Source organism: Pseudopodoces humilis, chromosome 8 (assembly GCF_049639895.1).
Source record: "Pseudopodoces humilis isolate 2021_Gansu_Grassland_sample_001 chromosome 8, ASM4963989v1, whole genome shotgun sequence".
Lineage (NCBI taxonomy): Eukaryota > Metazoa > Chordata > Aves > Passeriformes > Paridae > Pseudopodoces > Pseudopodoces humilis.
In genome coordinates, this window is record NC_142207.1 from 18,272,924 (window position 1) to 18,300,254 (window position 27,331).

Here is a 27,331-nt window from a genome sequence, read left to right on the forward strand (position 1 = left end):
ACCTTATGGCAAACATCGATTGCATCAACATATCTCTTCCCTTTCAGGTAATTGAAAGCCAGCTTATAGCCTGTAATTAAAGGGGTGAGGGGAGAGGGAGGAGAGGAAAAGCAACAATTTTAGTTTCTATACTGAATAACAAAAACATCACATTTCAATTTATTGTGGGTCACTGTGCGTTTCTAAAGTTTGTATTTTTTTTTTTTTTCCTACTGTTGTCTCATATATGCCTGGAAATGATCAAAATTTCTACTGAAAGTCATTTCAAGTAGTAAATAAAAGTCCTTTACACACTGATAACTATGTCTGAATCAAAAGGAGACATTATTCTGGAGAGCATGTGCTACTGGAAAGAATACATAATGGTTGCCTTCTTTCAATTACCATGGTATCCCACAGAGTTTCTCACTGTGTCCTGCAATACACTGTCCCTCTGTAAATGTAATCTCATTATTAAAGGACAAAAGTAAAAAAACCAAAAACAAACAGATAAATAACTAGGGAATTAAAATGCTATTCAGTACCACTGTCAGCAGACCACTGATACAAAAAGTCACGTGGAATAGCAAAGTTGCATAGCAACATGCCAGGCTGATACTTTCAACCTAAGAGGTAAAGCTCAAGTGTATCAGCCCAGACAGAGACGAGGCCTGAGAAAGAAAACATTATAAGCATGCAGTTTCCAAAATTTGAAATTTTAAATCTTTCATTTTTAAACTTATCCTCACCGGTAAATACAGGATCTCATACCAGTTTGTATGGCTTTACTTGCCAGATGGAAATTTGTGCTGCTTTAACTCTTTTTGTTCTAATGCATGACAATCCTCACAATGCTGTGAGAAACAAGTGCACAAAGTACCTTCAATATCATATTCTCTTCTGTATGCAATATTATTTCACAGTTTAATTTCACTAAGGAACTCTCCTATCTAGACATCAAAAGGTTTTGTAATTTGTTGAATCACCACTCTCTAGAGGATTTCAAAACAAAAAATGAAAACTCTTGATCAATGTTCTGTACAAACTCAAGAAATCACAACTCTTCACTACTATTAAAACTTCCTTCTAATACATTTTATTTGATTAACATCTGCAATACTTTAACAACAACCACCATGGCTCATTCTACAGGAACAGGAACATCTAGTAAAAATGACTGCACCCAAACTCAGATATGTAGAGGTTTTTCCATTTAACCTAAGTCAGATTTCAATCAGACATTTTTATTTCTATTTTGATATAAACTTTCCTCTAGTTTGACCCTCCTAATTTTTTGGTTCACAGTACATATGACTCAGAGAAGATTCTGTTTTGATAATCCATCCATGTATATGCATTTTCAGAACTATGTTATAAAAGCAGGAGCTGAAGTCCCATTAATAAAACGGTATTTTAATCTACAGATCATATTCGATGAAATCATGAACCAAACCACTGCAGTATCCAGCAGTTACAGGTAAAGAAACAAAACGTTTGGCAGTTCATGTGCGTAACAGTTAAAACCTTTTTTTAAGAAACACTGGTTTTTCAGCTAATGCCAAAGACTGTCTCATCCTAACGCTAAGAAAAACCCACAGGGCACACAGAAAGAGCCCAGATGAAAGACTGGAAGTTGTAGGTATTCCCAAGGGGCAAGAAACACATCCCAAAACCTGGAACAGAATTTGTGTCAATTACCAGCCTTGGGACTTATGGACAGATTCTAGGTGCTGAATAAGAAAATGGCATTTCATCCTATGCAACCTTTTCACAAAGGGTTTCCTACATTTAAACTGTCTTAATATGTGACGATTTAGTGCAAAACTCAGTTTATTATCCAAACTGGTTAGTGCCTCAAGTTTTCAGCTAGCCATCTCTTTTAAAATAGTTGTATTTAAAGACATTTAAAATATTTTTTTTTAAATCCTCACACATGCACATAAAACCTGATCCACAATTTGAATTTTGAATCAAAAATGAAATAAACAAATCAATGACCTGTCACCATCATATATATACACATATAATTATAAAAGACCCTCTACTACAAACAGTATATAGTAGATTACTATAAATACATTATTAATGCTGTACATGCAGAGAGAGTTACAAACAGCCAACTAAAACCGCTTCAGATCAACCTTGTACTAAAACAGTAAGCAGAAACTTCTGAAGTATAAAGCTGTTACCTCTTGCCATGGGGGCTTTCCAAGTGACTGTTCAGTACACCACATTTGTGGTTTTTATGTGAGGAAAACCAGTAATATTTTATTTCTATGGAAAATTAAAAACAGTCTTTCCAGTAAAAGTTAGTTGCTTTATTCCTAGCACAGTGACCAAAATCATACTTTATAGGTTATATATACTTGCCTACTGTTGGATTCGTCTGGTTTCCATATTTCCAGGCCATCTCATAATTTATTGCTGCATCCTTATATGCCTGCTCCTTTTCCATTATGTATCCCATGTATTCATAAGCCTTGCAGCATGACTGCAAAACAGAAATACTCATTTAAAATTTTATTTAGGTAAGCTTGCGTAAAATAATACTGACAACTTAATTGCTAAAATACTCTGAATCCATACAATGGGAAAGCACAAGTGATAATTGTCCTAACTTTGATGACATAATAGTCTTGATTTAAAGTATCTGTGTTACAAATGAGTTATATGTAATTAAGCACTACCCCAGGTCAAGTAGAGTTCGTTACAGAGGCCACTGCAATGACTCCTACAAAAATAGATACCTCTCTCAGTTAATAATAACCACACACAGCTGCATTTCAAGTCTAGTGTTTTACCTTCCACAAATATTGTTTGGGTTTTGTTCTTAAGAAAGTATGTTCATAGCTTTAATTTTGGAAATGGTTTAACATTATAATTTTACAATTAAAGCCTAAAGACAGTCACAAGTAACCTAAAGAGAAAAATCAACCATTAAGTATTTAATTTCTTATGAATCCAAGTGGCAAGTCACGAGCGTCTGAAAAGCAGGCTCAGAAAAACTATTAAGCACTAGTTGAAAATACTAGCCTTGCTTAAATTATACATACATATAAATCCATCTAACTCCAAAATAAAACTTCATATGAAAGATATAATAATTCATGCAGAAATCTCACATTTAGTGAGATTCACATAAAAGCAGGAAAACTATTTATAAAAAATCTAACTACTGTATGCCCTTGCCATGAACAGTTTATATTATCATGCTGCCAATAGATCAAACATTTGCAATAGAAAAACATACGCAGCTTTTTTACAAAGACAGCGCAAAGCAATATTGATATATAAATTACCTTCCATCTTGAAATTTACTATTCCTAATTAGGCTTTCAAAATCTACTGATAAAAAGCTTTTGAACCACAGCATAGTGGGATCAGTATGGGAATGCTGAAAGTTGAGGATAAAAATATATTTCCCCTCTCATTCGCGATGAACAACAAAATCAAGAGGAGTAATCAGTAAGAAGCCTCAATTTCATACAAACAGTCTGCTCACTGGGATCTTACTAAACAATCCTAAGTCTTTTAAAATAAAAAATATCCTTATTAAATTACACTAGGCTTTTATGAATTTTTCACACCACATATTTACTTAAATTGTATATATATGTAATTCAAATATGTTGAAAATAATCCTAAAAACTAATGAATCACAGTAACATGTTTTCTCAATCCAATCAAGTCTTCCAAACTGGAGAATGCCACGTAAAATACTGTCTTTTGAACTGACAAGATACATTAAGATGCAAAATGTTCAACATCTATTTGTATAGCATAATTCCTGCTTACCAGCTTTGCATGCAAGTTGGAGAGAAGTCACTCTTTCCTGTGCTGTTTTGCAAGGAGCCAGATACACACACTTCTAATCTGCCATCCTTCTTGCTATAAGCACAGCCTGTTATCTAAGTCCCTCATGGATCTCAAACTTTTTAGAAGAAAACAAATTTCTTGGTGGGCTATGTTTTTACACTTGGTAATTTCTGCAACAAAGCACCATTCATGGTATACACCTGCTCAACAGACCGCCTATTTCAAGATAAATCTTGTTTTGGGAGATGACTCACATTTATTCTCCAGCTGTATGGATTTTGAAACTGAGCACATCCTATTTTAAGGAGAACTCTCTGCAGAAGTACATAATAGCACTATACCAAGAACTGTTGGAACTGTCTCTCAATTTTGTATTTAGAAATAAGAAGTGTTAAAAAAACATCTCTCCCAGAACCTGCTAAAATGTGACCAAATAATGAACCTTGCCTTCTATACTAATGAATTAATATAAAAAGTACAAGCATTGTGCTCTTTTCTAAACCAAATCTGTGCTCTACAAACAGTACTCTGAACCTGCAGCATAGTGTGTATGGATCACCAGCCTACTGGACTGCCTCACGTGAAGGAAATTCAAGATAGAAAAACATGAACAGCTTTTTGCCTATCAAAATGAAAAATAAGCACACGCTAAAATCTGTGCCTGTTCCCATAGTCAAAGCAGGGTATTGTACAGTTTTCCTGATCAGGAACTCTGAGGTAAACAACACATTAGACCTTGTCCCCTGACAATCTACCAGACAGTACTGCCACAGGAAAAGATTAATAACAGCATTAAAAAAAAAAAATTCACGCACTGTAGCAGGCTTATGAACATAAATGTTTAAAAGCATAAGCTTATAAGATATGAATATACCATCTCAGTAAATGGAGCAAGTCTCCAAAATTTATACAGCAACATCTTTCTTCATCAGTTTTGTGAGCCTCACTAAAACGCATCTCTGACATTGATGAACACTCCAAGTTATTAGAGTCCTCTCAGTTGAAACTTGCATAAGTTGCTACAGAACATGAACAAAAATGACTAAGCAGCATTTACAGGTTTGTTTACTACCCTCCAGTGTGAAGCTGCTGGTTTCCCGTCTTGTTTTGGTCTGCTTCTCCTTAATAAGTGAAATACCAGGCAAATGAACAAATAAATAAATGTCAAAATTCTGTTCCAGAGCAAAAGCAAACATTTTGATGAATTAAAATAGAAAGGTACTAAGGTTACTTTCAATGTGCATTGACTTACCCTGTTATGACGAAGGCATCGTTTTAGAAGTTCACCTGCCATATCATATTTTGCAGACTGAATATATATATCTGCAAGCAGAAGCCAACTCTTTTCAAATTCCTCTGCATCAATGGGATTCCAGCTCATTTTTGCAATCCGTTTTAACTGATTTCTGGCTCTTGGAGTCTGTTTCAAGATCATGTAGGCCGTGGCCATTCCCAAAAGTGCTGGTATATGATCCTTCTGCAGTACAAAGTACAGGGACTGCTTGGTGCTTTTTTATTTTGATTTAAATTTTTTTTTTTAAAAGCAAGACTTTCACCAGGTATCTAAAAACTAAACTAAAAGCTAAGTCTCAGGAAATGAAGACAGTATCTAACCTATTATCTAATCTAATCTTACAGACATGTTTTGCACCTAGTGCTACAATTAATTCTGCCATCATGATAACCACCAGGCACAAGAAATGCTAAAAAAAATCCACAGGTATTTCATCACACAAGAAAAAAAATCAGATAGTACCACTAAGAGCTATACTTTTTTTATACAAACAAATACTTCATACAACAAATCTGGAAATCACTTGGAAGTTACAATAGAAGTGGTATTTTTCACTTGTAGAAGTGCCTGTCAAGTATCAGTGAAACGGACTCTGATTCCTCTCATTAGGTGTACAGCTCCTAAAAATTTAACGTCTAGATTGTATGCATGCAAGCTATATATAAACAAACAGCATTCTCAAAAACCACCATTCTATGCAAGAGCCTCAAAAACAAGTAATAAGAACTCCTGGCACAAGTGCAATTTTTTACATCCTGCCTTCATTAGTAAAGGATGAGAATCAGGCACACATCTTGCAATTGCAGCTGCCTCCTAAGAGCTGAGAGTAGTTCTATGAGCAGCTAACTGAAATGTTTCTTTTTCCTTCCAGTGCTTCTGACTCACTGTAGGTTTTCTGCCTCTACATCTCTTTCTAAGGTTGTGCTGTAAATACATTTGTCATAGTGCACTGAGAAAAAAAAAATATCCCACCAATAGCTCCTCTTCCATTTAATAAGCTCATCCCCCTTCTCCCTCAATAGCCATATCAATCATGGATCAATAACCTCAGAAGTCTAAAGATATTAACACTATATTTTTTATGCAACCTATGAGGGAAGAATAAATAAACTGCACCATTCTTCCCGGTGGAACTGTTACCATGTGAAAAAGAAGTCACATTCACAGGATCTCAGATTAATTCTGAGCAGGACTGGGAAGCCAGTACTGGAGGCAGAGGGACACCTTGTTTGTGGTTCCCTTACTGCCTTACACATAAGATCAGCCCGGGTATACTCGCCTCAGACAAGGTGTAGCTCAGCACACAGTTAAAGAGTAGTAGTAACTTATATATTTTATGGCATTCTGACGGACCAAATCTTTCTACACAGGCTGAAATAAAATCTGTTGAAAGCTGCTGGTAAGCGGAAGAACCATTATCATTCCTAAAACTAATAACTACAATTAATTATAAAATATTGAAGATTTCTATCATAAAGATGAATTTTAAGGTGATGTATAAATTCTGTCAAACTGCCATGAAGCACTGCATAGATTTATGTCACAAGACATACTGCTGGCAACCCTGGGAATTAAAAAACAAGCCCAGTAACCAAACAGCCTACTCACATTTCACTAACAAGCAATATTAGCATTTGGTTGGGTTCTAAATTTTCAATTCAACTGAAAACTTCTAAAATATATGCTTACTGTAAGTATATGTATATTGTTATTTCAAAAAATGTCTTTTTCAAATTTTATATAAAATATTCTTTGATAGGAAAATAATCCTTAGAGCAAATAGCATTAACACATGCCGCTGTTGTGGAATATAAAATGCAAGACTAGTTAAAAAAATGTAGTAAGTATGAAAGGGAAGAATGAGGAAATGAGACAGGTTACTAACCTCAGCCACAACTATTTCTGTGAAAGTGTTCAGTGCCTGTTCAACACTTGATTTTTGTTTGGTTGCCATGAGACAATAATTCTCCATGATTCGCAGCTGAATGTGACCCTGAATGGTTTGAGGCTTGAGCTCCTTTAGCAGGTTTCCTGCTGTTCTTACAGCCAACTGCACAGACTCCTGCTTCTCTGTTGAATTACTATTATCAGGAAAAAAGTGTTCATAGAAGCTTATTTTTTTAATACACACCAAATTAATTACAAGTTAGAACTGTTTCTGTGCTAAAGACATTTTGTAGAAAAATGGCTCTGGTACATAGGCATCCTACATCAATTCTCTTCAACAACAGCAATTCCAAACCAACAAGCTGATTGTAACACTGCAAGTGACCAGCATTCCTGAGAAAATCTTCTACATTTTCTGCTTCAGTCTCACTTATTACAGTACAGAATGATCTCTCACAATAACACAGACTACTCAAAGCACTAGATGATCTCAAAGTTCTAGCAATTTAAATTAAGCCACATTGTCAAGGGGCAGCACAAGGAGATGACAGAATAACCCAAGCAATTTTTATTTAATTCACCTACCCTATGTCAGCATCGAGATTTTCAAAGACTTCTCCACCCACAGTTTCATTATCTGGGTTCAAACAAATTTCAATCATGTTGTAGACTGCATTCTGTCCCCAGTCACTGTCCTTTCGAGCTTTATTAAAATGCCGCAACGCATCGTTTGGCTCACCTGTGTACCTACATGAAGAATTAAAATATTTAAAGCCAGTCAAGTAAAACTATCTGCTCCAAATTCCACCCAAATCCCAAGAAATCCAAGTACTTAAAAACAGATGACCCATTTGACACACTGATACTGAAAGGTTTGGACAGCACACACACTATTCCAAGGAACTTCTTTTCGCAAACTAAAAATAGTCTGGCAAATTATAAAATGTGAAGATAAACAGTATTACATTATTGAACTTGGAAGAACACCCTGACATAGTCAGAGAAACTGAGAATTTCCTTAAATCTTGACACCTTAATTAAATCAACACAGCACCTTTTAATGGATGACAAGAAAATTAATTTAAATCTATACTATATAGTCAAAATAAATATTATTTTAATTCTAATTGCAAGTACCAAAGATACAGTCCTTTGCAGTAGTGAAATCCTGGTTCAAGCTTTGTTCGGGAAGAATGTTTTTCAGCCATTAAAAGAAATCTTGGGACCTCTTCTAATTTCCCGGCTCTTCTTAACAGATCAATTAATCGAGAGAGGGTTGCATAGTTATCTAAATATACAAATAATTAGGAGACTGTAATTGCTATATGAATAAGTTAAGAAATAAAGAGCCTGCTTTAATTTTTTCACATATAAAAATGAGATATGATTTAATACACAAGGTATATTACATAGTAACCTCAGATATAAGAAAGATGTCAAGTGATACTTGCAGTATCCTTTATACAGGTTTTCATAGAAGTGTAATTGTACTTCACTTTCAAAAGCACTCAAAACCATTTGCTGCACTCTCATGACTTCTTTCAAAATCCACTAGAAAACTTTACGTTCATTATAGTAAAATTTTAATAGATTTTAGTAGCCTTGTCTCTGGTCCCAACTTGGAAATTGCTAAAAAAAACCTTACTGCTGTCCAAGACAAGTTTCCTTTATTAGTCTTCAAGTAAAATATTACCTTTGCATTCATGCACTTGACATTTTTAATACAAAAGAAAATGTTTTACAGTGAACAAGTAAATAACACCCTATTTGTTAAGGTAAACTATGTACATTACATTGCAGCAAAGTAAATTATTGTATCTAAGAGAAATAATTTTTGTCATATTCCCCTAAAACATCTTTATGTTTTCATAGATGGCAATGGTCTTTGGCTTTAGTATCCATTACATTATAAATAAAACATTTATTTTTAATCAAGCAAATAATTTTATTCAATTATTTATTCATCTCTTTTGTTAGAACTATGTATCACAACAAATGAAAAGTATCACTGCTAAATATTCACCTGGCTTGCGTTCCAGGAGCTGCTGGAAATGAAAAACAGCTTGTTCGTAATCTTGCTTCCTGAACATGAGATCAGCCATCATCTACAGTATTGAAAAATGTAGAGAAAACAAAACAAGGTATTATAAATTGTGAAAATGTAAAATAAAAATTATAAATAATGAACTCTGGTTATGAGGAGAGCTAAAACTTTAGCTTTAAAGTACTACAGGAGCTGCACAAGAAGTAAAATCACTTGGACTTTTTATTACTCTCTGGAAAACAAACTTAATATACAACAGACACGGGTAATAATGAACAAGTATATGAACACCTTTTCACATAAGGTGAAAATTAAAAGGTAATTAAGTAGTCTGCCATATCTTTGAAATATGTTTTTTTACCACTGCATAGTTTTACTCCTAATTTTACTTCCAATAACTGCAGATTATGCACATGGAAAAGCAATGTTAGTTTAAAGTTAGGGAAAAAGATGATAGCTCATTTCAGCAGAGAAGTTAAAACGAGTTATTTAATTTCAGTTTCTCTCCACTGATAGTTAGCGAATATAGAGCAGATTTAATAATGTATTTCAAGAATGCTATTACTTCTGTTCATGCACCATACTAGAACAAATTTTAGATGTTAGACTGCTAGGAGAAAATAAATCATTCCCATTGTGAAATAATTTTGATCCTAGCGTGTTACATCAAAAGTTGCTCAATCTATTGAGCTATCTTTTAGGCCAAGAAGTATACAAATCCTGGACAAGAACTTGCAGCTGTGATTAGAACTTGTTAAGTAGGAGTATGATTAACTAAGGTTGAATGAGGCTATAAAATGACCTTAAATACATAGTTCTTTTCTTCTAACACTTTAAAAAAAATACTTGTTCTAATATTACTGTGCTGGAAAAATAGCTTCTTCCTGGAGTATTAGCCAATTATCAACAGAACATGCATTGAGCCATACTTTATCCAATCTTACTACAGCTGCTTTTTCCTTTACTTCTAAAGACTCATTTTATACTGAGATAGAACAATGGCTATGATTGCTAGAAACTTTGTATTGAAACATCAGCTGGCATAAACAGGAAAACATTTTGTTGCCATGGATTTTTCACTTCTTTTTTGAAATCACAAAGCTGTAGGATTTTGTAAAAGTAGTGCTTTATGAATATATCATACTGCAGGCACACAAACTTCAAAAGCATTAATGCAGGTTTAGCATAATAGCACATACCACTGTTGCTGCTTCATTATCTTGGTCATTCTTCAGCAGTAAAGAACACTGATGTTGACAGGCATCAGTATCGTCTTGTGCTAGATATAAACGTGCAAGTTCCAACATTGCCTGTATATTAAAATATTTAACTGTATGTAATTCAAAGATGAAGACAGTTGGTTCAGTTGTGAGTATCAATCTGATATTATAGGGCTCCAGGGAAAAATTGTACCTCCACTAAAGAGACAGCCTTTTCTGTTGTTTCCTGTGGGCACATGTCAATTAAAGTAACCTATTTTCATCCCCTCACCTTTTAAAACAGACAAAACTTTTCTTCTTCTGAGGAATATTCCAAAGGTACATTGAAAACAGGGCTGCTCAGATAGTATTGCTCTGAAGACACGAGTACTTCAGTGTAAACAATGTTCTTGGAAAAATGTTAGTGAATGTAGTTTTAAATGTATTGAAAAAAACAAATACCTCATTAACATTCACCAACTAATTCTGGAGTACAAGTAAGTTTCAGAAGAAACTATTTTCTTATTTGCATTTCCAACCTACCACATTAAGCCTCTGTGTGAACCCATTTCTGAGAAGCCACCACAGAATAAATATTGACAAACTGAAACGTACACTAGCATACATTCTTAAAGCTGAAGTCCCATCATGGATTACTCTGAATAAAATGCCACAAAAAAATTTATAAACACAAGTTACCACAGATTTAATCCAGTTTCTATTGAAGCAAATAGAAGGTAAACTGATTACAAAGCAAAATTAGCACTAGATAAACTGTAAATCACTCCTACTTAATTTTAAATGGTGTTTTGATTTTTGTTCCAAAAGGGAGGCATTTGTAATTGCATCATAATTCTTTCACTAGTTACATTTGTAACTTCTGAATCAGAACAGTGTTTTGAACATCCTGTTCAGAACATGCAGGCTTCTAGCACAGTTTTTAACTGTTTTCTTCCTACTTCTTGTTCTGGTCATACTCAAACATATACCATGTAATTCTTAAACAGGAAGGCAGGTGGGTAAGCACTGAAATGACACAGAGAATACATGCATGTCAGAACTTAAACTATGAATGCTTCCTTTTAGCTGCTGCTCTTTATGTGCACAACTCTTGGAATGTCAAAAGGCAGTCCTGGAGTCAAGGAATACTTCCTGCAGGAAGTGAAAAAGCTAGCTAAATTTGAGTTCTATGCTGGATTCTAATGAGTGGAAGTGGTCTCTACATTGTCAACTCCAACACAAACAATGATACTATGAAATGATGTGCATGATGCAATCCATGATCCCCTTCAAGTCTCCATCTGGAAATTGCATTGCCTCTTACCTGATCAAGGAAACAAAGGGAGGGTACTACTGACCAGATGTAACCATGTAGAATAACACAACTCCCCTATGACACAGACTGCAATCTCTTTACATTTACACAAATAAATTCAGTATTTCAGTGCATTTTGGGTTACTTTGGCTAAAATACAGATTTTGTTCTGATGAAACAAGGTACAGATAGGTTCAAAGGAATTTCCCTTTTTTCCATATATAATTTTAAGGAAAGTAAACTCTGAAGGTGCCAAGAAACAGATGGATTTTTAACAGCTCAAAATAATATTATGTAATATAACAAAATTAAATTCTATTATTGTACTAGCAGTGCTTTTAAAAATGAAGAGAAAAAAGCAAGTTCAAGTCTACTGAAACTATAAAAATAGATTGAGATAACTCCTTTATACTAGTTGTGGGTAACAAAATATTTTGCTTTCATTACTCAACAAGTAGGCAGCAAGTTATTAATCAGAAATTCAGACAGATTTTCTAAAACGTCACTGTATTCTGTGTTGCTAGCAAAGTAGGATTAAAGCAAAAATCTTCAGTAATATCTAACAGATATTTAGTACAAATGTCTGTATCTTGTAACGGGAACCTCTCAGAAGTATGATTTTAACAAGAACTGAAGGGATATGCCATGCTGGTATTTCCGTACTGCTATGAAAGACCAAGTAAGGTTTTGATGCTGGTGAAAAAGCCACAGCTGTACCATGACAGTCAGTCTCCTTGTTCTTAATGGAAGAATGGGGAAATCACCATTATAAGGATGTTTTTATTCCTTTACCAATTTATTTTTCTTCTCCTTATCATTCTTAGAAGATGTCTTGAGACAAGCCTGTCTCAAATACACTGAAGTTGTAGCTTTAGGAAGGACCTAGATTCTTGGAACCACAAGTTCAAATATTAGCTATTAAATATTAAACTAAGTGATGTATTTAGCAGCTCATGCATGTGACAGCTGTTCAATAAGAAGCATCAAAATAAGAAGTCTTCACATACACCTAGGTATGTAACATAATTATGACAGAAAATCATGGCAAATGAACAAAAACTGTATTTATTTATTTTAATCTAGAAACAAATCTCACTAAAGTTGACACTTAATTATTCTGCTCATTATAATTCATAATTTCTTAGACTTTTGCTTCTCTCTCTCTTATCTCTAAAACCCAGGGTTTTGAAATGATAAAAAGGAAGAGGAGGAAAATAAATCTGAATTTACCTGTAGTCATCAACTTGTGGAAAAGACTGTGCAGAGAAGAGAGAAGCAGTACAATAATCCTGCTCAAGAACAGCAACATTTTGTGACTAAAATCAGAATCCTACCCAGTCCAGATAAAAGTCTAAAATTGCTGAAGTAGACACAGAAAACACATAAATTGTCTGCACTGACCAAAATCACTAGGAGTTCATTTCAGAGGACAAGCACCAAGCAAGATTGGAACAATCTCCATCATTACTGGTACCTGAAGACAAGCTCAATGTGAGTGCATGCAGACACCACTTGAGTTGGGAGTTCTTGTCAGAAACAGAAGTTAGAAGTGCATGCAACTATTCTATCATGATAAGCAATGAAGGGGAGAAGGTTCAAGGTTCTATGTATATCATGAAGTAGAAATAATTGCAAATTATTCTCTTCTGTGGATAACTGGAAAAATATTTTGCTACATCTAAAAACTGAATGGAAAAACAATGCAAAATAATCAGAAGGAGAACTGACCTTGTTATTGGTTTCACAGTGAACAAGGGCTTCTTTGTAAAATTTAATTGCTTTTTCATAATTTCGCTGGGCTGTTGAATGTTTTGCAATCTCAGCACAAATCTCAGCCGCTAACTGTTTCTGTGCAGGAACTGCATCCAGCTGTTCTACTTGAGCCCGCTTAAGCACTCTGCCTTGTAATTCCCGAGCCTGGCGTGGGGAGAGCAGTGAGCAGTCAAAAACTGTCAAAGGAATTAATTTAATTTATCAACTACAAAATAGTGTATTTTGTTTATTTAAGAGAAGGAAGAACTAATACAATTCTGCTTCTTACATCCCTACCATTTTGCCTAGCAGAGAATAAGAACGAAAACATAAAATAACATCTCTCTGAAAACCAAGGTAAGAAATCTGTATAAGACATTTAAGTTAATCCTGCTGAAATCAAAATGCAGGTGTTTTGGAGTAAATGAATGTGGCATCAAAAAGAAAAGGAACAGGAAAATATTTAAAAGAGAATGGGTACAAGGATGGACAGTTCTGAGGGACACGGTAGTAAAACCAACAGAAAAAACAGTTTTTTTGAAATGTGATACAGTGAGAAACCTGGAAGAACTAAAGAAGTAAAGAAAACCGTAAGAGATGGAGACTGCTTAGGGGGAATTTTACTAAAGGAAAAAAAGGTCAACTTTGATAAAGTTGTCTATAAGGAAATTAGAAGGAAAGAAAAAAAGTAAGAATTTGAGAAAGATAAATGTTACCAATACTGGTATTTAAACCCTTACATACAATTATCTTTCTAACCAATCTTCTTGCTGGTCAGAAGATGCTATCAAGGCTTATCATTTCTACTGCCTTCACTTTCACAGAGTGGACATATAGCAGAACAGAAAGTACTGACCACACCTCTTGCTAAACCTTTTTGTTGAAAAAGCATTTTCCAAGGGATTAAACCTCTAGCTTCCAACTTTATTCTTTCAAGCCTCAGTCTGAGAGATAACAATTAACTGCAGAATGGACAGATCTTACTGCTATTTAATACTAATACTGCTGTTTAGCAGTACAACAAAACAAGTAGCCATTGAAAGCTGCTCTATTTTGCTCTGTGAATGGTAAAGATATGTAATCTAGCTGCCCTCGCGGCCAATTTCATCTTCACCTGATATGCTAAGACTATGCTCCACACACAAGTGAAGGCAAAGTAAGACTGCAGAGTTGCAGTAAAAGCCTGCATTCTGATCTAAAATTCAGATAACGCTCCTTGCAAAAAGCAAAGACTGTGTAACACCTTATGTACTTTACATTTCACAGCAGTCACTGGTGCTTTATCCCCAGCGTACATTCATTTTCCATATTCACACCAATATTATGGTTAGAATATGGGATGAAAGTGAAACCAGGGGTAAATGAGTTTTCACAGGTATTTTTGGTTTGCCTCTTTACCTGTTGTAATGAAACAATAGCTCTGTCAATCTTCTCCATTTTGCTGTAAATTTTTGCCAGAAGTACCTGGTAACGTACATCTTCCATCAGAGAAGACAACACGCTAACTGTAAGATTGACATTAAACTAACATTATTCTTGAAGGAACTGATCCCAGTAAAGTCAAAGGAAAAAGCAACTCATCACACATCACATCCTCCAGGCAAGAGTTTACATGAAAAATTCACAGCTCCATTTTACTTATTTAGAATTGTGATCTGACTTGGTGCATTGCTGGTCGGCAGAATATGTTGGTAGTAAGCAGAGTAAACACTAAAGACTACAAACAAAGTGAGATTTAAGGCCAAAGACATTGAAAGATGCAAACAGAATTAAAAAAAAATTGACTGTCTGGTCTATTTACATTTTCAGAGACCTAAGACAAAATATTTTGAGATGCAAGCAGACAGAAAATAAAGCCACTCTTGACATTTCTTATCTAAATCCTCCTCAAAGTCAATGAAAAATGTCCAAATTCATATAGTGTGCTACTCTACATGCAAAAAGCATGAGACTGTTCGATGAAATTTCTAGCCAGACCTCAAACTATGCTTCTTTTGCTAGAGTCTAGAACAGACATGAATACAGAATTACTTTAACTAAATATTTCAGTATCTACTTAAAAGCAGCAGGCTGCTTTTGAATAATGGTTAAAATAAATATGCATAAATTAGTATTTGAAGAATTCAAGCCTTCCCTGGCTAAAATTTATTTTACTATACTGACAAAGCAGTATCTTGAGCACAGTTCCACATTAAAATATAGATGCCACCAAAAATTTTGTTTTATCTTTATTAAAATTAATGAGTACCTAGAGCTATATTCTATCAGAAAATTGGTCTTCAAGGTGCTGTAATTATGACATGCTGTTCTAAATCAGAGATTAGACTATGTAACTTAGACTGTGTAAGATCATTCCCTTCAGTATGTTTCCTATATCTTTTTTTTCCACAAAGGATATTCTAGCAGTTCAATAAAAAAATATTAAGTTGTTCAGTAATTTTCCCAATCAGCCAAAATTAACATTTTTCTCTTAGAGAATGTGTGTGTATCAAAACATTGAAAAAACATTAAAAAAAAAGTTTTTTTGCTTCATTTTAAGCCATAAGGTAAGATTTTAAAGTACATGGGGCAAACTGTATTTACTGCTAATTATTTTTCTACACTAGAAAAATCAAGCTGTCTTGAGCATGACTATTAAATTAGCCAGATGCTCAAAGGCTTAACTAGGACAGGAATACAGTGTTAAATCAGAGGACTTTTTCAGTGAGAAGTAAACAAGATAGAAAACCAGCACACCGCTGCAAAGCATGAAAGTGATACAGTGACATTAGAAAACCTAACAGAATGGACGACTAATAATACTGCTTCTCTATTCAGAGAACCACAAAGGTTAAAAAATGTAATTACACCACTGCAAAAAAAGTGCCCATGAACTCATTTTCTCCTTAGAGTCATGCAGAAAACACAAATAACAGTAGAAAGTGTATGTTTTCCTGTGAATTAATAACAGTCTTACCAGGCTCATGATCTAAACCTTGCTGAAGTACTTTTTCTGCCTGTTCATACCGCTTCAATTTCATTAAAAGCTCAGCCAAATCATAGCAAAGGAAGTTCTGTTGACCATCTCTCACTGCAGCCTCATAGTAACCAATTGCCTTGAAGAGAGAAGCAAAAAGTTGTGTATAATTTTAAGACAAATCTTAAAGACAAGAACCTAGTTACTTATGTGTTTAATGACATGCTGCTTACAATTTTCTTTACTTTTTTCCAATGGAGAAGCAATAAAACATGGGTTTGAGTGCAGGCCCAAACCCACTGCAAGTCACCAGAACAACAATTCAACAGATTAGAACCCACCCATGTGTGGATCTACTAACTGTACCTTTGGCCAGATGGTCTGAAGGGAATCTACAAACTTACTTTCAGGATAAAATACCTATTTTAGCACTCTGAAATATAATACTTTTATGTAAGCAAAGTCCACATGTTGACACAGTACTCAACTAACCTAATACAGTAATTATAGAATACCTTTGAGTAGTTATGTGTTTTGATTAGGGCTTTTCCAATTTTACTTGCTACAGATGGATCTTTCGGATTTTTCTTCAAGGCCTGCTCATAGACTTCTATGGCTTCATCAGGCTTCAACAGAAAAATATAAACACATATAAGTCAAAGATTCAGATAAAATATGTATGAAGAAAACAAAATCTGGTAACAACTCCAGGAATGACTGCCAAGCACTACTGATTCATAAGCCACAATACCTCTGAGAAAAGAATGGTTACTGTAGAACTGCAGGAAGTGCAAAGCCCACATAAATTAACATTTTCACGCTAAAAGAAAATACAGAGAGACCTGGCAAACAAATGAGTTTGAATAAATTACAATCTTTTTTCACTGCAATTTCTCTACTACTATCTTCACTAGTTAACAAAGAAGCAGATGTATTAATGCTGGATCTGTTTTTCTCTTCTAGCCACATTATAGAGATCAAAAAAATCCCACTTTGTGTGCTAATTCTTAATTAAGGAGAAAACTACGCACAAACATTAATATGAAAACAACCATTAATCATCTACAGATCTCCAAACTAGTAATCTCATCTACCAGTTGCATGTCCTAACTCAATCTATTCTTTTAACATATGAATTTAAATATGTAGCTTTCAAATTCCTATGTCCACTTGACTACACTGTCTTCTGTAAATACTAAATAGTATTTCCAGTTCATCAAGAAAGTGAAGGATGGAAAGAATGTATAGGAATTATACAATTAAAAATTAAGTAAAGTTACCAGCATGAGAACTAAGTTACCTAGAATTATTCTAAGTTTCAGAACACTATTCTAAACATCTCCAGCTTCTTTGTAATTTCAATTTAGCTCTCACTCTAGATATCTGTTAGTCTTATGAGGCAGTGTTCCTCTAGAAAACACTCCCTCCTTGACTTTTACCAAATCAGCTTTTAGAAGGAATGTATTTTCAACAGTTTTTAATTTAAATAATCATAGTCAATATTTGTTTGACATCCTAAAGCAGATTCTGTTTGACAAACATCATTCAATAAAAGTTAGCATGTCACAATGTTTCAACTATACAAAGTCAACAAACTACTCAAATATTCCATTCATCTCTAGCAAGCACTCACCTCTTGAATATTCATGTATGCATCACCAAGAAGAAGAAAAGTATGAGCACTTGGTAGTTTTTCTACTAGGTCACTGGAAACAAAAGACAAAACCTGGCTCAGTATTTAACATGTCAATACTGGTATATAAACAGGAGAAAGGCACAACAATTTTATCCTCTGCAGATTTTAGTTTTTATGAGTTTTTATTTTCTGAAAATAAACTGAAGAAACCCCTGAAATATCTTTTCAAAATAAGACTTCCAAATATAGTTTTAAAAGTTACTCCATTTACTTGAATTCATCTCTAAATATTTTTCATTTATTGCAGTAGAAAGGATAAATGAGTTCATCATGCAATCAGTAAACATCTAGGAAACTATTTATGCATACCACAAACTTTTACCTATAGCAGGCGGCATATAGCTTCTTATCTTTCATATACTGAAGATAAATATCTGCCATTTTTTCTTTAGCTTGTACAAAGTAAGGCTGTTCAGGTGTAATATTGCGGAGCATAGTCAAGGCATGTTTCACATCTCCTTGAGCAATTGCCAGATCTGCATTTGCAATCACAATTCTTAGCTCCTCGGGTGTTCCAGAAAATTCATTAATGGCGTCTTGGATGACTATAGCAGCTTCATGCTGCAAGTAATAAAAAAAACAAAATTTAGATCCTGTTATTGAACAACCAAAAATACAGACATCATAACCATTTATGGGCATTAAGCAAACCAACCAAAAAAAACCCCAAAAAACCACAAACCAGAGCATCCATTTGTTTTGCTATAATGTTTTTGATTTCTTAAATGAAACTCCTGTGATATGGACTACTATAAGAAGTTATAATGCAGAAAATTACATTTGTCTTGCATATATATAAGTAAATGCTCAAACTTCAACTAGAAAGTTGTATGCTCCAACAGGTCCTGCTTTGAGCAGGCTGGCCTCCAAACCACAGTACTGTACGGCTTCTATTTTTATACATATGTAGTGTCCTATTGCTTATCCAGAAACAGCTGATAGTAGGGATGCTGCTACACAAAGATAAGGACATGATCCAAAACTACTGCTAATAGCACAGACAACATAGACAACAAACACCGGGATCTACATCCCGGCAAATGAACATCAACAGTGTGAAATGGTCTTTATAGTCTCAAAATTGAACACATGCAAGCATTTTTTTGCTCTCAAATCATATACTCACACACTGGAAATTTTACTAAGCAAAACCTCTTGGTAAAAGAAATGATGGTTTCCTATTCTGAACTAATAGAAATGGGAATGGGAAGAGGGAACTGTTTTCAGGTTTGCTTTGTATTTTAGCAGGTTTGCCAACATACCGGTTCTCCATTCAAACGATGAGCTTCTACCAACTCTAGGAACACAGACACACGATCACTTGCATCAATTTCAATACTTTTTCCTTTCGTTTTTGAGGAAGTTGTACATTTTCTCATTCCAGGCAAATTCCTTGCCATCTGTAAGGTTTTAATAGCTTCTGATATTTCTCCCATCTTCTTTTGGATTTGGGCCTTAATTAAGTGATATACAGGATGCTCTCTCACCTAAAAAAAAATACAATATAAAGAGTTTCCGAATTTTACTTGATGTAAAGTATTCAAACCCCTTGAAAGATTTTTTTTAATACTGACTTTGGATTTTTTTCACCTCCAAATATACACAAATTCAGCTTCAGGAATTTACTTATGAAAATATAATAATTGTCAAGAGTATGCAAACTAGTAATTTAGTAAGTTTTTAATTACAAAGAAAAACTATTACGTGGGACAAGACTTTAGGATAGAACAACATTAATTGCTGCTTTATTTTAAACTAGATTGAATTTTAAGATATTCTGAGTGTCTCCCACACTGCTGCATGCACACTTCACAAGCCTATTAATTAAAGGAAGTATAAAACCATTATTTGCCACAAGTCCTGCATGCCATTCTTCACCTTCTTAAAACATACTTCACAAGAAACAAAAAGTCTATAAGGGAAATACAGCCCTGTGAAATGGCAGGGACCTCAATTAGGTACCAAAGTAGATATTAATATTTAGTTTTCTTGTGTCACTTGGAGGAAGAAAGCAGGATGGGACATGCTTGCAAAGAAATGGCAGTTTTCAGCTAAGTGGTCTCAAGACACTTGGGCAGAACTCCAGCCTAAAGAATGGGGGTATGTGTACTATGTTCCCAACTCTCTGCTAATCCTACATAAAATTCCACTGATGTCAACAAATCACAAATCCCATACTGCAATGTATAAGACCCATGAAGTGTAATTTGTGAGGTGTTAGTTTTGTCTTCGTGGTCATTTTTTTGATAAATATTCAGATACCACATTCATATAAACATTCAAATATTAAATTTGTAGTGTAAGAGTTATAAAACGTTCAGTTGAAAATTATTTTAGACAAAAACATAAAACTCCAGATGACTGACTGCTTATAATTACTTCATTCTTTTGTTCAACTCACCTCAAAATTATAGCTTAGACAAAGTTCCAAGGACTGAGAACATAATTTGATATTGTTTTGAGCCAAGTACACTTGGGCCATGAGAAAGTGTGCATCTGCGTAAGATGGGTTCCTTTCCAGACAGTAATGTAGATTACTATGGGCTGCTTCAATATCCCCTAAGAAATGGGAAAAAGAAGGGAAAGAGAAAAAGCAGCTGATATGAAATACAGAGGTTATATATAGTACTTGTATTTGCAATTTTTTTTTTAATAAATGTCAGCATCTAGTGAATTAACTCATATAAAGAATTATAAGGTTATGACATGAAATCAAAAGCAGGTCAAAGGTATGGTGTTTCCCTGTTGCTCCATATGTAAATCACTCAATAAATTAACTTTCTGGGAAACAATAGATAAAAAAATACAATGTTTGTATGTCTGCACAATTAAGATACTCTCATGTAAGGGACAAAAAAGTGAATAGCAAATGTTCTTCACTTAGCTGTAACAGTGCTCTGCAGTGAAAGAAAAATATTCATTATTATTTAAGTGTGAAATTAATTTTTTATATTCAATAAACTAAGAAGTCAGTTAACTATCTCTTCATATAACTATTACCTGACAAGTACTTCACTTTTGCAATTAAAAAAATAGCTTGTTGAAGACCAGGCACAGTTTTTACAACAGTTTCAAGAACTGAAGCACAGTGCTTGAGAAGTGGTGAAGGAGACTGCCCAGGACTTGCAGGCTAGAAGCAAAAAGACCAAGTAAGTAATACAAAAAGAACACAAACAAACTAGCAAAAAACAACATTTGAGCCAACAGGTTTTTTATTTAGATTTAATTTTAATTTTGAGCTTCAATTTAAACTCAAATGAGCATTAGCAAAGCTTTGTTATTTCCTTCAGTCAAAGCAACTTTTGTCAAGAAATATAAAAAAAAGTTTGAAATTTAAGGGGGAAACTTCTTGATATCAGCAGGAACACAAGACAGTCTCAGACTTCAAGGCTGATAAAACACTTCAGACCTGACATACGCAGAAGAGTCAGGCCACAAGCATTTGGTTACACATTCCGAATTACCAGGCCAACACATCCAACACAGCAGTGCCATGAATTAAATTTCAAGAAAGCTGAACTTGGAATGAATGATGAGAAGGTTGGGAGGAAACGGCTCTGGTCCTGTCATGCCTATCCTCATCCCACACCACAGAAGATACCTATACTTCTAGCAACAAACTGAAAACAGAAGCTGAAAAATAGCTACTTCATGCAAACTGCTAGTACAATATACCACATTTGAGTTGCTCTTCATCAGAAACATTATTGATTTCCCTCTATTAATTTAGCTAGTTGCTAACTGGTTTATACATTAAAAAAGGAAAAGGCAACCTAAACATCATTCTGTTCACAAATAGTATTTCTACAGGACCCAAAACCAAAATGGAAGCCTCCATCACCTACATAACTAACTCCTCACTTTCAAACATCATGTGGTCCTTTTTGCAGTAAAGAGATAAAGGAAACTTCAGCAAAGGCCAATCCCTTCTTCTAAAAATCTTTCTATGGACAACAATTCAGAAAAGCAATTTTAATTCCAAATTAAAAACCACCATTGCTGTTCAATATTTCTGGAACATATCCCAGGGAAGGCTTCAGATAAGAGCACAACCTCACCTGCTATCATCACCATCTGTGACATGAAAATGTCACTGCTACTGATGTTTTAGACTTTCAAACATTGTCACTTTCTTACAGATGGTAAGGTAGTTCATAACAATGGAAAGCTACTTGTTTTCCCATTAAGATTTTAAAATTCTATATAAAAATATTTATGGAAAGGTTCTATAATTAGGCTAGAAATAATGTCAGGATAACAGAAGTCAGCTCCCAGCTAGTTCAGAAGAATAATTTATTTAAGGAAAACACTATTTAAAGAAACTTTAAATGTGTTTCTTCTGCTTTAAAGATGTCAGGTCCCCATTCAATTTATTAAGTTCTACATGCCTTTGTTGCAAAAACTAGAATACAAATTCAGCCACAGAAAATTAAGCCACCTAAGTGAGTGCGATTTTTCACTGGAATGAACAATAATATAAAACGCCAGAATTACACTGATTTTTACCAACACACAAAAGAAAGAATTTATGTATATTGAAAAGATATCCTAAGCCAACAAAAGTATTTCCTGAACAGGGTGGTCAATGTGAACATCCTAGTTTCATAATGAGATAGCTCTATTCACTGCATGGCTACAATTTCCTCAGAGACACTAAGACAGTGCAATTACACACACAGGGTGCATTGAATAAATATCCCAAGTTTCTTCAGGTGTCAATCATTACTGACACTTTGCTCACATCACAAAATATGTATTTTTATCATTACTTTGACTAAGCAGTCTTGTAATATCCCAAAACATACTCTTACCTCAAAGAAATTCACATTTTAAAAGGGAAAATTTTCTATTTTCTTGCTTCACGATTAACTGTTCTCAAAATGAAAAATTCCCATTCTCAGACAGATGTGATCTAAAGGTGCTTACCTGTGCTGGACAAAAAATAAGATATTCTCTAATAATTTCTAGCAAGAAATCCGGGTTTAGTTTTTCAAAATACTCCACACCAAGAGGAAATCCATGCAAAGATGAGAAGTGAATATCCAGAACATCGTTCAATAAAGCAAAAACTTCTTCCTGTCTCTTATGTTTTTTCATAGCTAGGACTGCATGCAGGAAAGATAATTCCTACAGAAAAGAAAAAACAAACACAAAACTCCAAGCATTCTGCATATTCCAGATACATTCATCTGTTACTCATACAATACTACATAGTTATTAATGTTAGCCACTTCTTCTTTATATTTAGGGATACTCTAAGGCATTTAGTATGTTGTAAGACACATTTGATGATTATTCTACCAATTCATTCCTTGAATTTGTGCAAGAACCTTTACATTTGTATGACCACAAAACCCTGGAAATAATTAATATTTGTCCTTCCCTCACATTCCAAACTTATCTGCAGAGTAAAAACACAGCTAGAAAGTAATGTTTTCGCTCTGCAAGCAAATAGCCTGGTTTTAACTTAAATAGAAAGAAAATCTAAAACTTAACAGTACTCCATTAAGAATACTCTATCAAGTGACTGAAATATCGAATGTGTAATAGTTAGAAGGCCACAGTTCAGACTGTAATCAAAGTATCTCAGTAAAGAAAGATGCCTCCTACCCCAGATTTCCCAATGGACTGCTGAATTTCATTAAGAAACTCCAACTGCTGCTCCGCATCTTCTAACTGCCCTTGTATTAGCTGACAACGGATAATTCCTGTAACACATGGAAAGACTTTATTGCCAATTCATCTTCCTGGTTAAGTGCATGCTTTCTTTTCCAGAAGTAACTTTTCTCCTCCTCAACCTCTCCATAAAGCAGTGACAGGAAAAGAAAGAAGGGATCAAGACTTATGGTAATGAAAATTTTACATACTCAGAAAAACCTACAGTAGATGACACATGATTGATACATTAATATGCTACAAAGCAGTTTGAAATGGTAAATCTTCAGCTGGTTCTAGACTAAGCAGAAGCACCATAAAGTCTGGCTTCTAAATTCAGAAAAAGTACAAGAAGGAAATCAACCCCAAGAACACACACAAACCACTCCTGCCATCTAAAGTTTTAATACTGTTTAAGGCCATGGCACAGTCAAGGAGGAAAAAAAAATACAGGGAAAAATCTATTAGGCAAATATGACATATTTACACTCCATTTTCTTGACATAAATAGGAGTTATTATAAAGTGGGATTTTTTTGGATGTGACGCATACATCCAAAGTATGATGTTTTGATTATGGTTTTCAATCTAATTTGGACAAAATGAGGACATGGACAGCTTGTTCTATCATGCCCCTGATTTTCTTATTTTTGCAGTTCCTAAGAGTTCTCTAGTTCTTTGGCACTACAGACATTAAATAATAAAGTACGTAAAATACAGCAAAATGTTCCTACTATTACTTTGAGAGCTCTAATTTAGAACAGAGAAGATTAATTTTTCACTAAGGAAGACCAAAAGACATTCAGTAAGGAGAAACTGTTGCCACAAGGAAGAAAGCACCCAATGAATCTAAAAATACAACCCAGTGCTCCTGTTCTAATACTTCTAGATTTTCCTAGTACCAATAATAGGAAAATTTGATCAAAAAACATTGTCTAGTAAAAATCAAAAGGAAGTGTAAGACCTTACCAGTTAGCGCAGAAACACTTGTTTCATCAAGTGTCATAGCAGTCTTGTACCATTTTAGAGCTTCTTTCACCTTCCCTTGCAAAATCATTTGGTAGCCAAGTTCAGTAGCAAATTCTGCATTGTCAGATGCCAAATCAAATGCTCTTTGTATTAACGTTTGTGTATGTTGAAGGATGAGCTCATTCCGGCCACACTAATGGTAAGAACAATCTTTAAGCTTTTCTCATTTTTCAGATTCAATTAGACAAGCACACTGAATATAGCCAGATCAGTAGAGACAACAACACCTCATGTAAGAATAAATTAGCCTGAAGTAATTCTATACAAACAGGGACATTAATGTGAGATGGACTCAAACGTAAATATACAATACCCTACAATAAGGAATAATTGCTTTGAGTGCTTCCTTACAGCAATTTTTGATAAATACAGAGATTAAAGAAACCTTCACTTTCAAGGTTATGTGATTAACTTTGTCACTTTACAATAAGAAGATGGTGGTGAATATTTGAGTGTATTTTTGTATTTTCACTGTTTCTAACCTAAAATCAAGCAGTAAAACCATTTTTGGAATGAGATTGTTTAAACACTGTAATTCATGCTGAATATAAGACTTGAAAGATGTGGTTAACAAGGCTACATGAATTAATCTATTTCATTTGTCCACAATTTTCTACTTTTCAGTAGACCTTTAACATCTGCCTACAAAAAAATAGAACAAAACCAGGATAGATAGATAGATGCTGCTTAAGAAAAAAAAAAAAAAAAAGCCGACCAAAAAAGAGAACAAAACTAGTATACATAGAGAGCTGTATGCTGCTTAAGAAAAAAAAAAAATACTCACTGTTCTACTGAAAGCTAAAGCCATTTTACAGAATAGCTCAGAATTACGTGGTTCTAATCTATCCAGTGCTTTAATCAAGTCTCCCAGTCTTGCTGAAGCCTTGAAGAAAAAGGAATAATATAATAAATAATAGAAAGAATTAACAAATTAGGACAATCAAAGTTTTCATTATAAACTACTCACATTTTTACTATGCACTAGTATCTTGAAATGTAAATTCAGAGGTTTTCAGGGTGAGGAGATAGACTTGAGAATTCCTAAAACAATACCTTGGAATAGTAAAGTGACAATAAAGCAGACCATGTGTCCTTTATCCATGCTCTAAAAAGGTGAAAGGCTTGAGCTAAATCTGATATTAGACACACATGTTCAAAAGCAAAGCTTTTTTCCCAAGTGCTTTTAACATTAGTTTCTCTAAACACCTAAGGGATTTTTCTGGGCATAATATAATAACGTAGACATTTTTTTTTAATATGGTTTTAGATGCAGACACCTGAAATGTGTAAATCTAACAGGCCTTGAAATTTTTCCCTAGACATGGCTCTTAGTTACACGTGACATTTCACTCCAGAATCTTTACCTAACACTCTACTATGTCCAGCAAGGTTCCTTCCTGGATGGCTCCACTGGAGTCATCCTCCCTATTTCCCCCATGATTGTGCATAAGACTTAAATTTGATTGTGAGGCTAATGACTGAGTTATTTGCAATAACTGAAAATGTGTTAAACAACATAAATACCTTTACTTCTAGAACTTGAAAACACCTACAACACAATGAAGACACTTTTTTTTCCCTAACTTTCCACTTAAATTATCACAGTAGATTTGCATGAGAAAAAACACAGAATGAATTTTTGGTGACAATTTAGATCAACTATTTTAGAACTTCCTGAAAAATGGCACAAATGCTGTACATACAAAATATATGCATATAGCCCTGTGCAAGAAAATGGATCTTGAGACTAGAAGGAAAAGTAGCATAGAATGCTTAGAGCCGAAAAACACACAGTAACTGTCAAAAATTGTGAACAAAACACAGGTGTAACAACTACGACCTTCTTCCAAAAATCTATCACTACAAGACCTCATGATTGCCCTTATTTCAATTAATAAAATATTTTAAATAATGGAAGGCTTACGAATTTATCAAAAGAGCATTTAAACAAAAAAGATCACTTTGATGATTCAAATCAACATGATTCAGTAAACTGTCCATATCAGATTTCTGTTTGGCTTGAGCTGTTCTCTGGAAAGACAGTAGTTAAAAATTATCTTTTCCTTGGCATCCAGAAAACACCTCAGCAATAAGCTAGGGTAGGCATTCAAACTGGAATAGGTGAATAAACCTTCTGCAGATTAGTGCAGCACAGGACCAGCCAAAGTATATGAGGAGAACACATAAAGAAGACAGCCTTTGTAGGGACTAAATGCCACGTGCACTATGTTGTGCTCAACATTCAGCTAATAAAAAGACTCACCTCAGATATATTTCCTTCCCTGCACAGATGATGCAGGGCCTCCATTCTTATGGCTTCTAAATTAAGGGGATCTTTCTGCAATAGTCTAAAGCCAAACAAAAGGTGAATGTAAAGAAACCAAACCAAACTTGCTCAATCATCTATTTTATCCTAAAACAGAAATAGAATAATGTGTATTTCACAGTCATTTTACATCATGGATCTCAACTGGAAGCACACCTCTTTTTTCACACCTATCTCAAGAAAAATCCTCTTCCATCTAAAACAGATTAATGTATCAATGCAGCATCCTCACAAAATTGCAAGCTGTGATTTCTAATAAAGCTTTATTTATTTGAAATTTATTTTTAAAAATAAAAAACTGATGCAACTAATTCAGATTCATTATCAATGAATGGAAGCCTATCTACTTTTGTTCAAAATGTCCTTAGGGTGTAAACATGGCAA

At 34.3% G+C, this 27,331-nt stretch overlaps 1 protein-coding gene across 7 annotated transcripts in view; it reads right to left on the reverse strand.

Annotated features, from left to right (window-relative positions):
• The window catches only part of TTC21B (tetratricopeptide repeat domain 21B), a 35,373-nt gene that overhangs the window by 1,611 nt on the left and 6,431 nt on the right, over positions 1–27,331 (reverse strand). For 6 of the 7 annotated variants that reach the window (XM_014249188.2, XM_088059124.1, XM_088059125.1 and 3 more), the window contains 22 exons: positions 26,885–26,969; positions 25,406–25,504; positions 24,562–24,754; positions 23,549–23,646; positions 22,865–23,065; positions 20,939–21,068; positions 20,340–20,497; positions 19,201–19,425; positions 18,261–18,499; positions 17,876–17,948; positions 16,758–16,868; positions 16,243–16,381; positions 14,685–14,791; positions 13,263–13,451; positions 10,220–10,330; positions 9,000–9,081; positions 8,114–8,264; positions 7,562–7,723; positions 6,975–7,170; positions 5,048–5,272; positions 2,350–2,470; positions 3–70 (listed from right to left, as the gene is read on the reverse strand). In XM_014249188.2, the coding sequence (XP_014104663.2) occupies positions 3–70; positions 2,350–2,470; positions 5,048–5,272; positions 6,975–7,170; positions 7,562–7,723; positions 8,114–8,264; positions 9,000–9,081; positions 10,220–10,330; positions 13,263–13,451; positions 14,685–14,791; positions 16,243–16,381; positions 16,758–16,868; positions 17,876–17,948; positions 18,261–18,499; positions 19,201–19,425; positions 20,340–20,497; positions 20,939–21,068; positions 22,865–23,065; positions 23,549–23,646; positions 24,562–24,754; positions 25,406–25,504; positions 26,885–26,969 (3,163 nt within the window). Of the gene's footprint in view, positions 1–2; positions 71–2,349; positions 2,471–5,047; positions 5,273–6,974; positions 7,171–7,561; positions 7,724–8,113; positions 8,265–8,999; positions 9,082–10,219; positions 10,331–13,262; positions 13,452–14,684; positions 14,792–16,242; positions 16,382–16,757; positions 16,869–17,875; positions 17,949–18,260; positions 18,500–19,200; positions 19,426–20,339; positions 20,498–20,938; positions 21,069–22,864; positions 23,066–23,548; positions 23,647–24,561; positions 24,755–25,405; positions 25,505–26,884; positions 26,970–27,331 lie in introns of those variants that run through there. The other variant, XR_015773136.1, reaches the window with a different exon arrangement.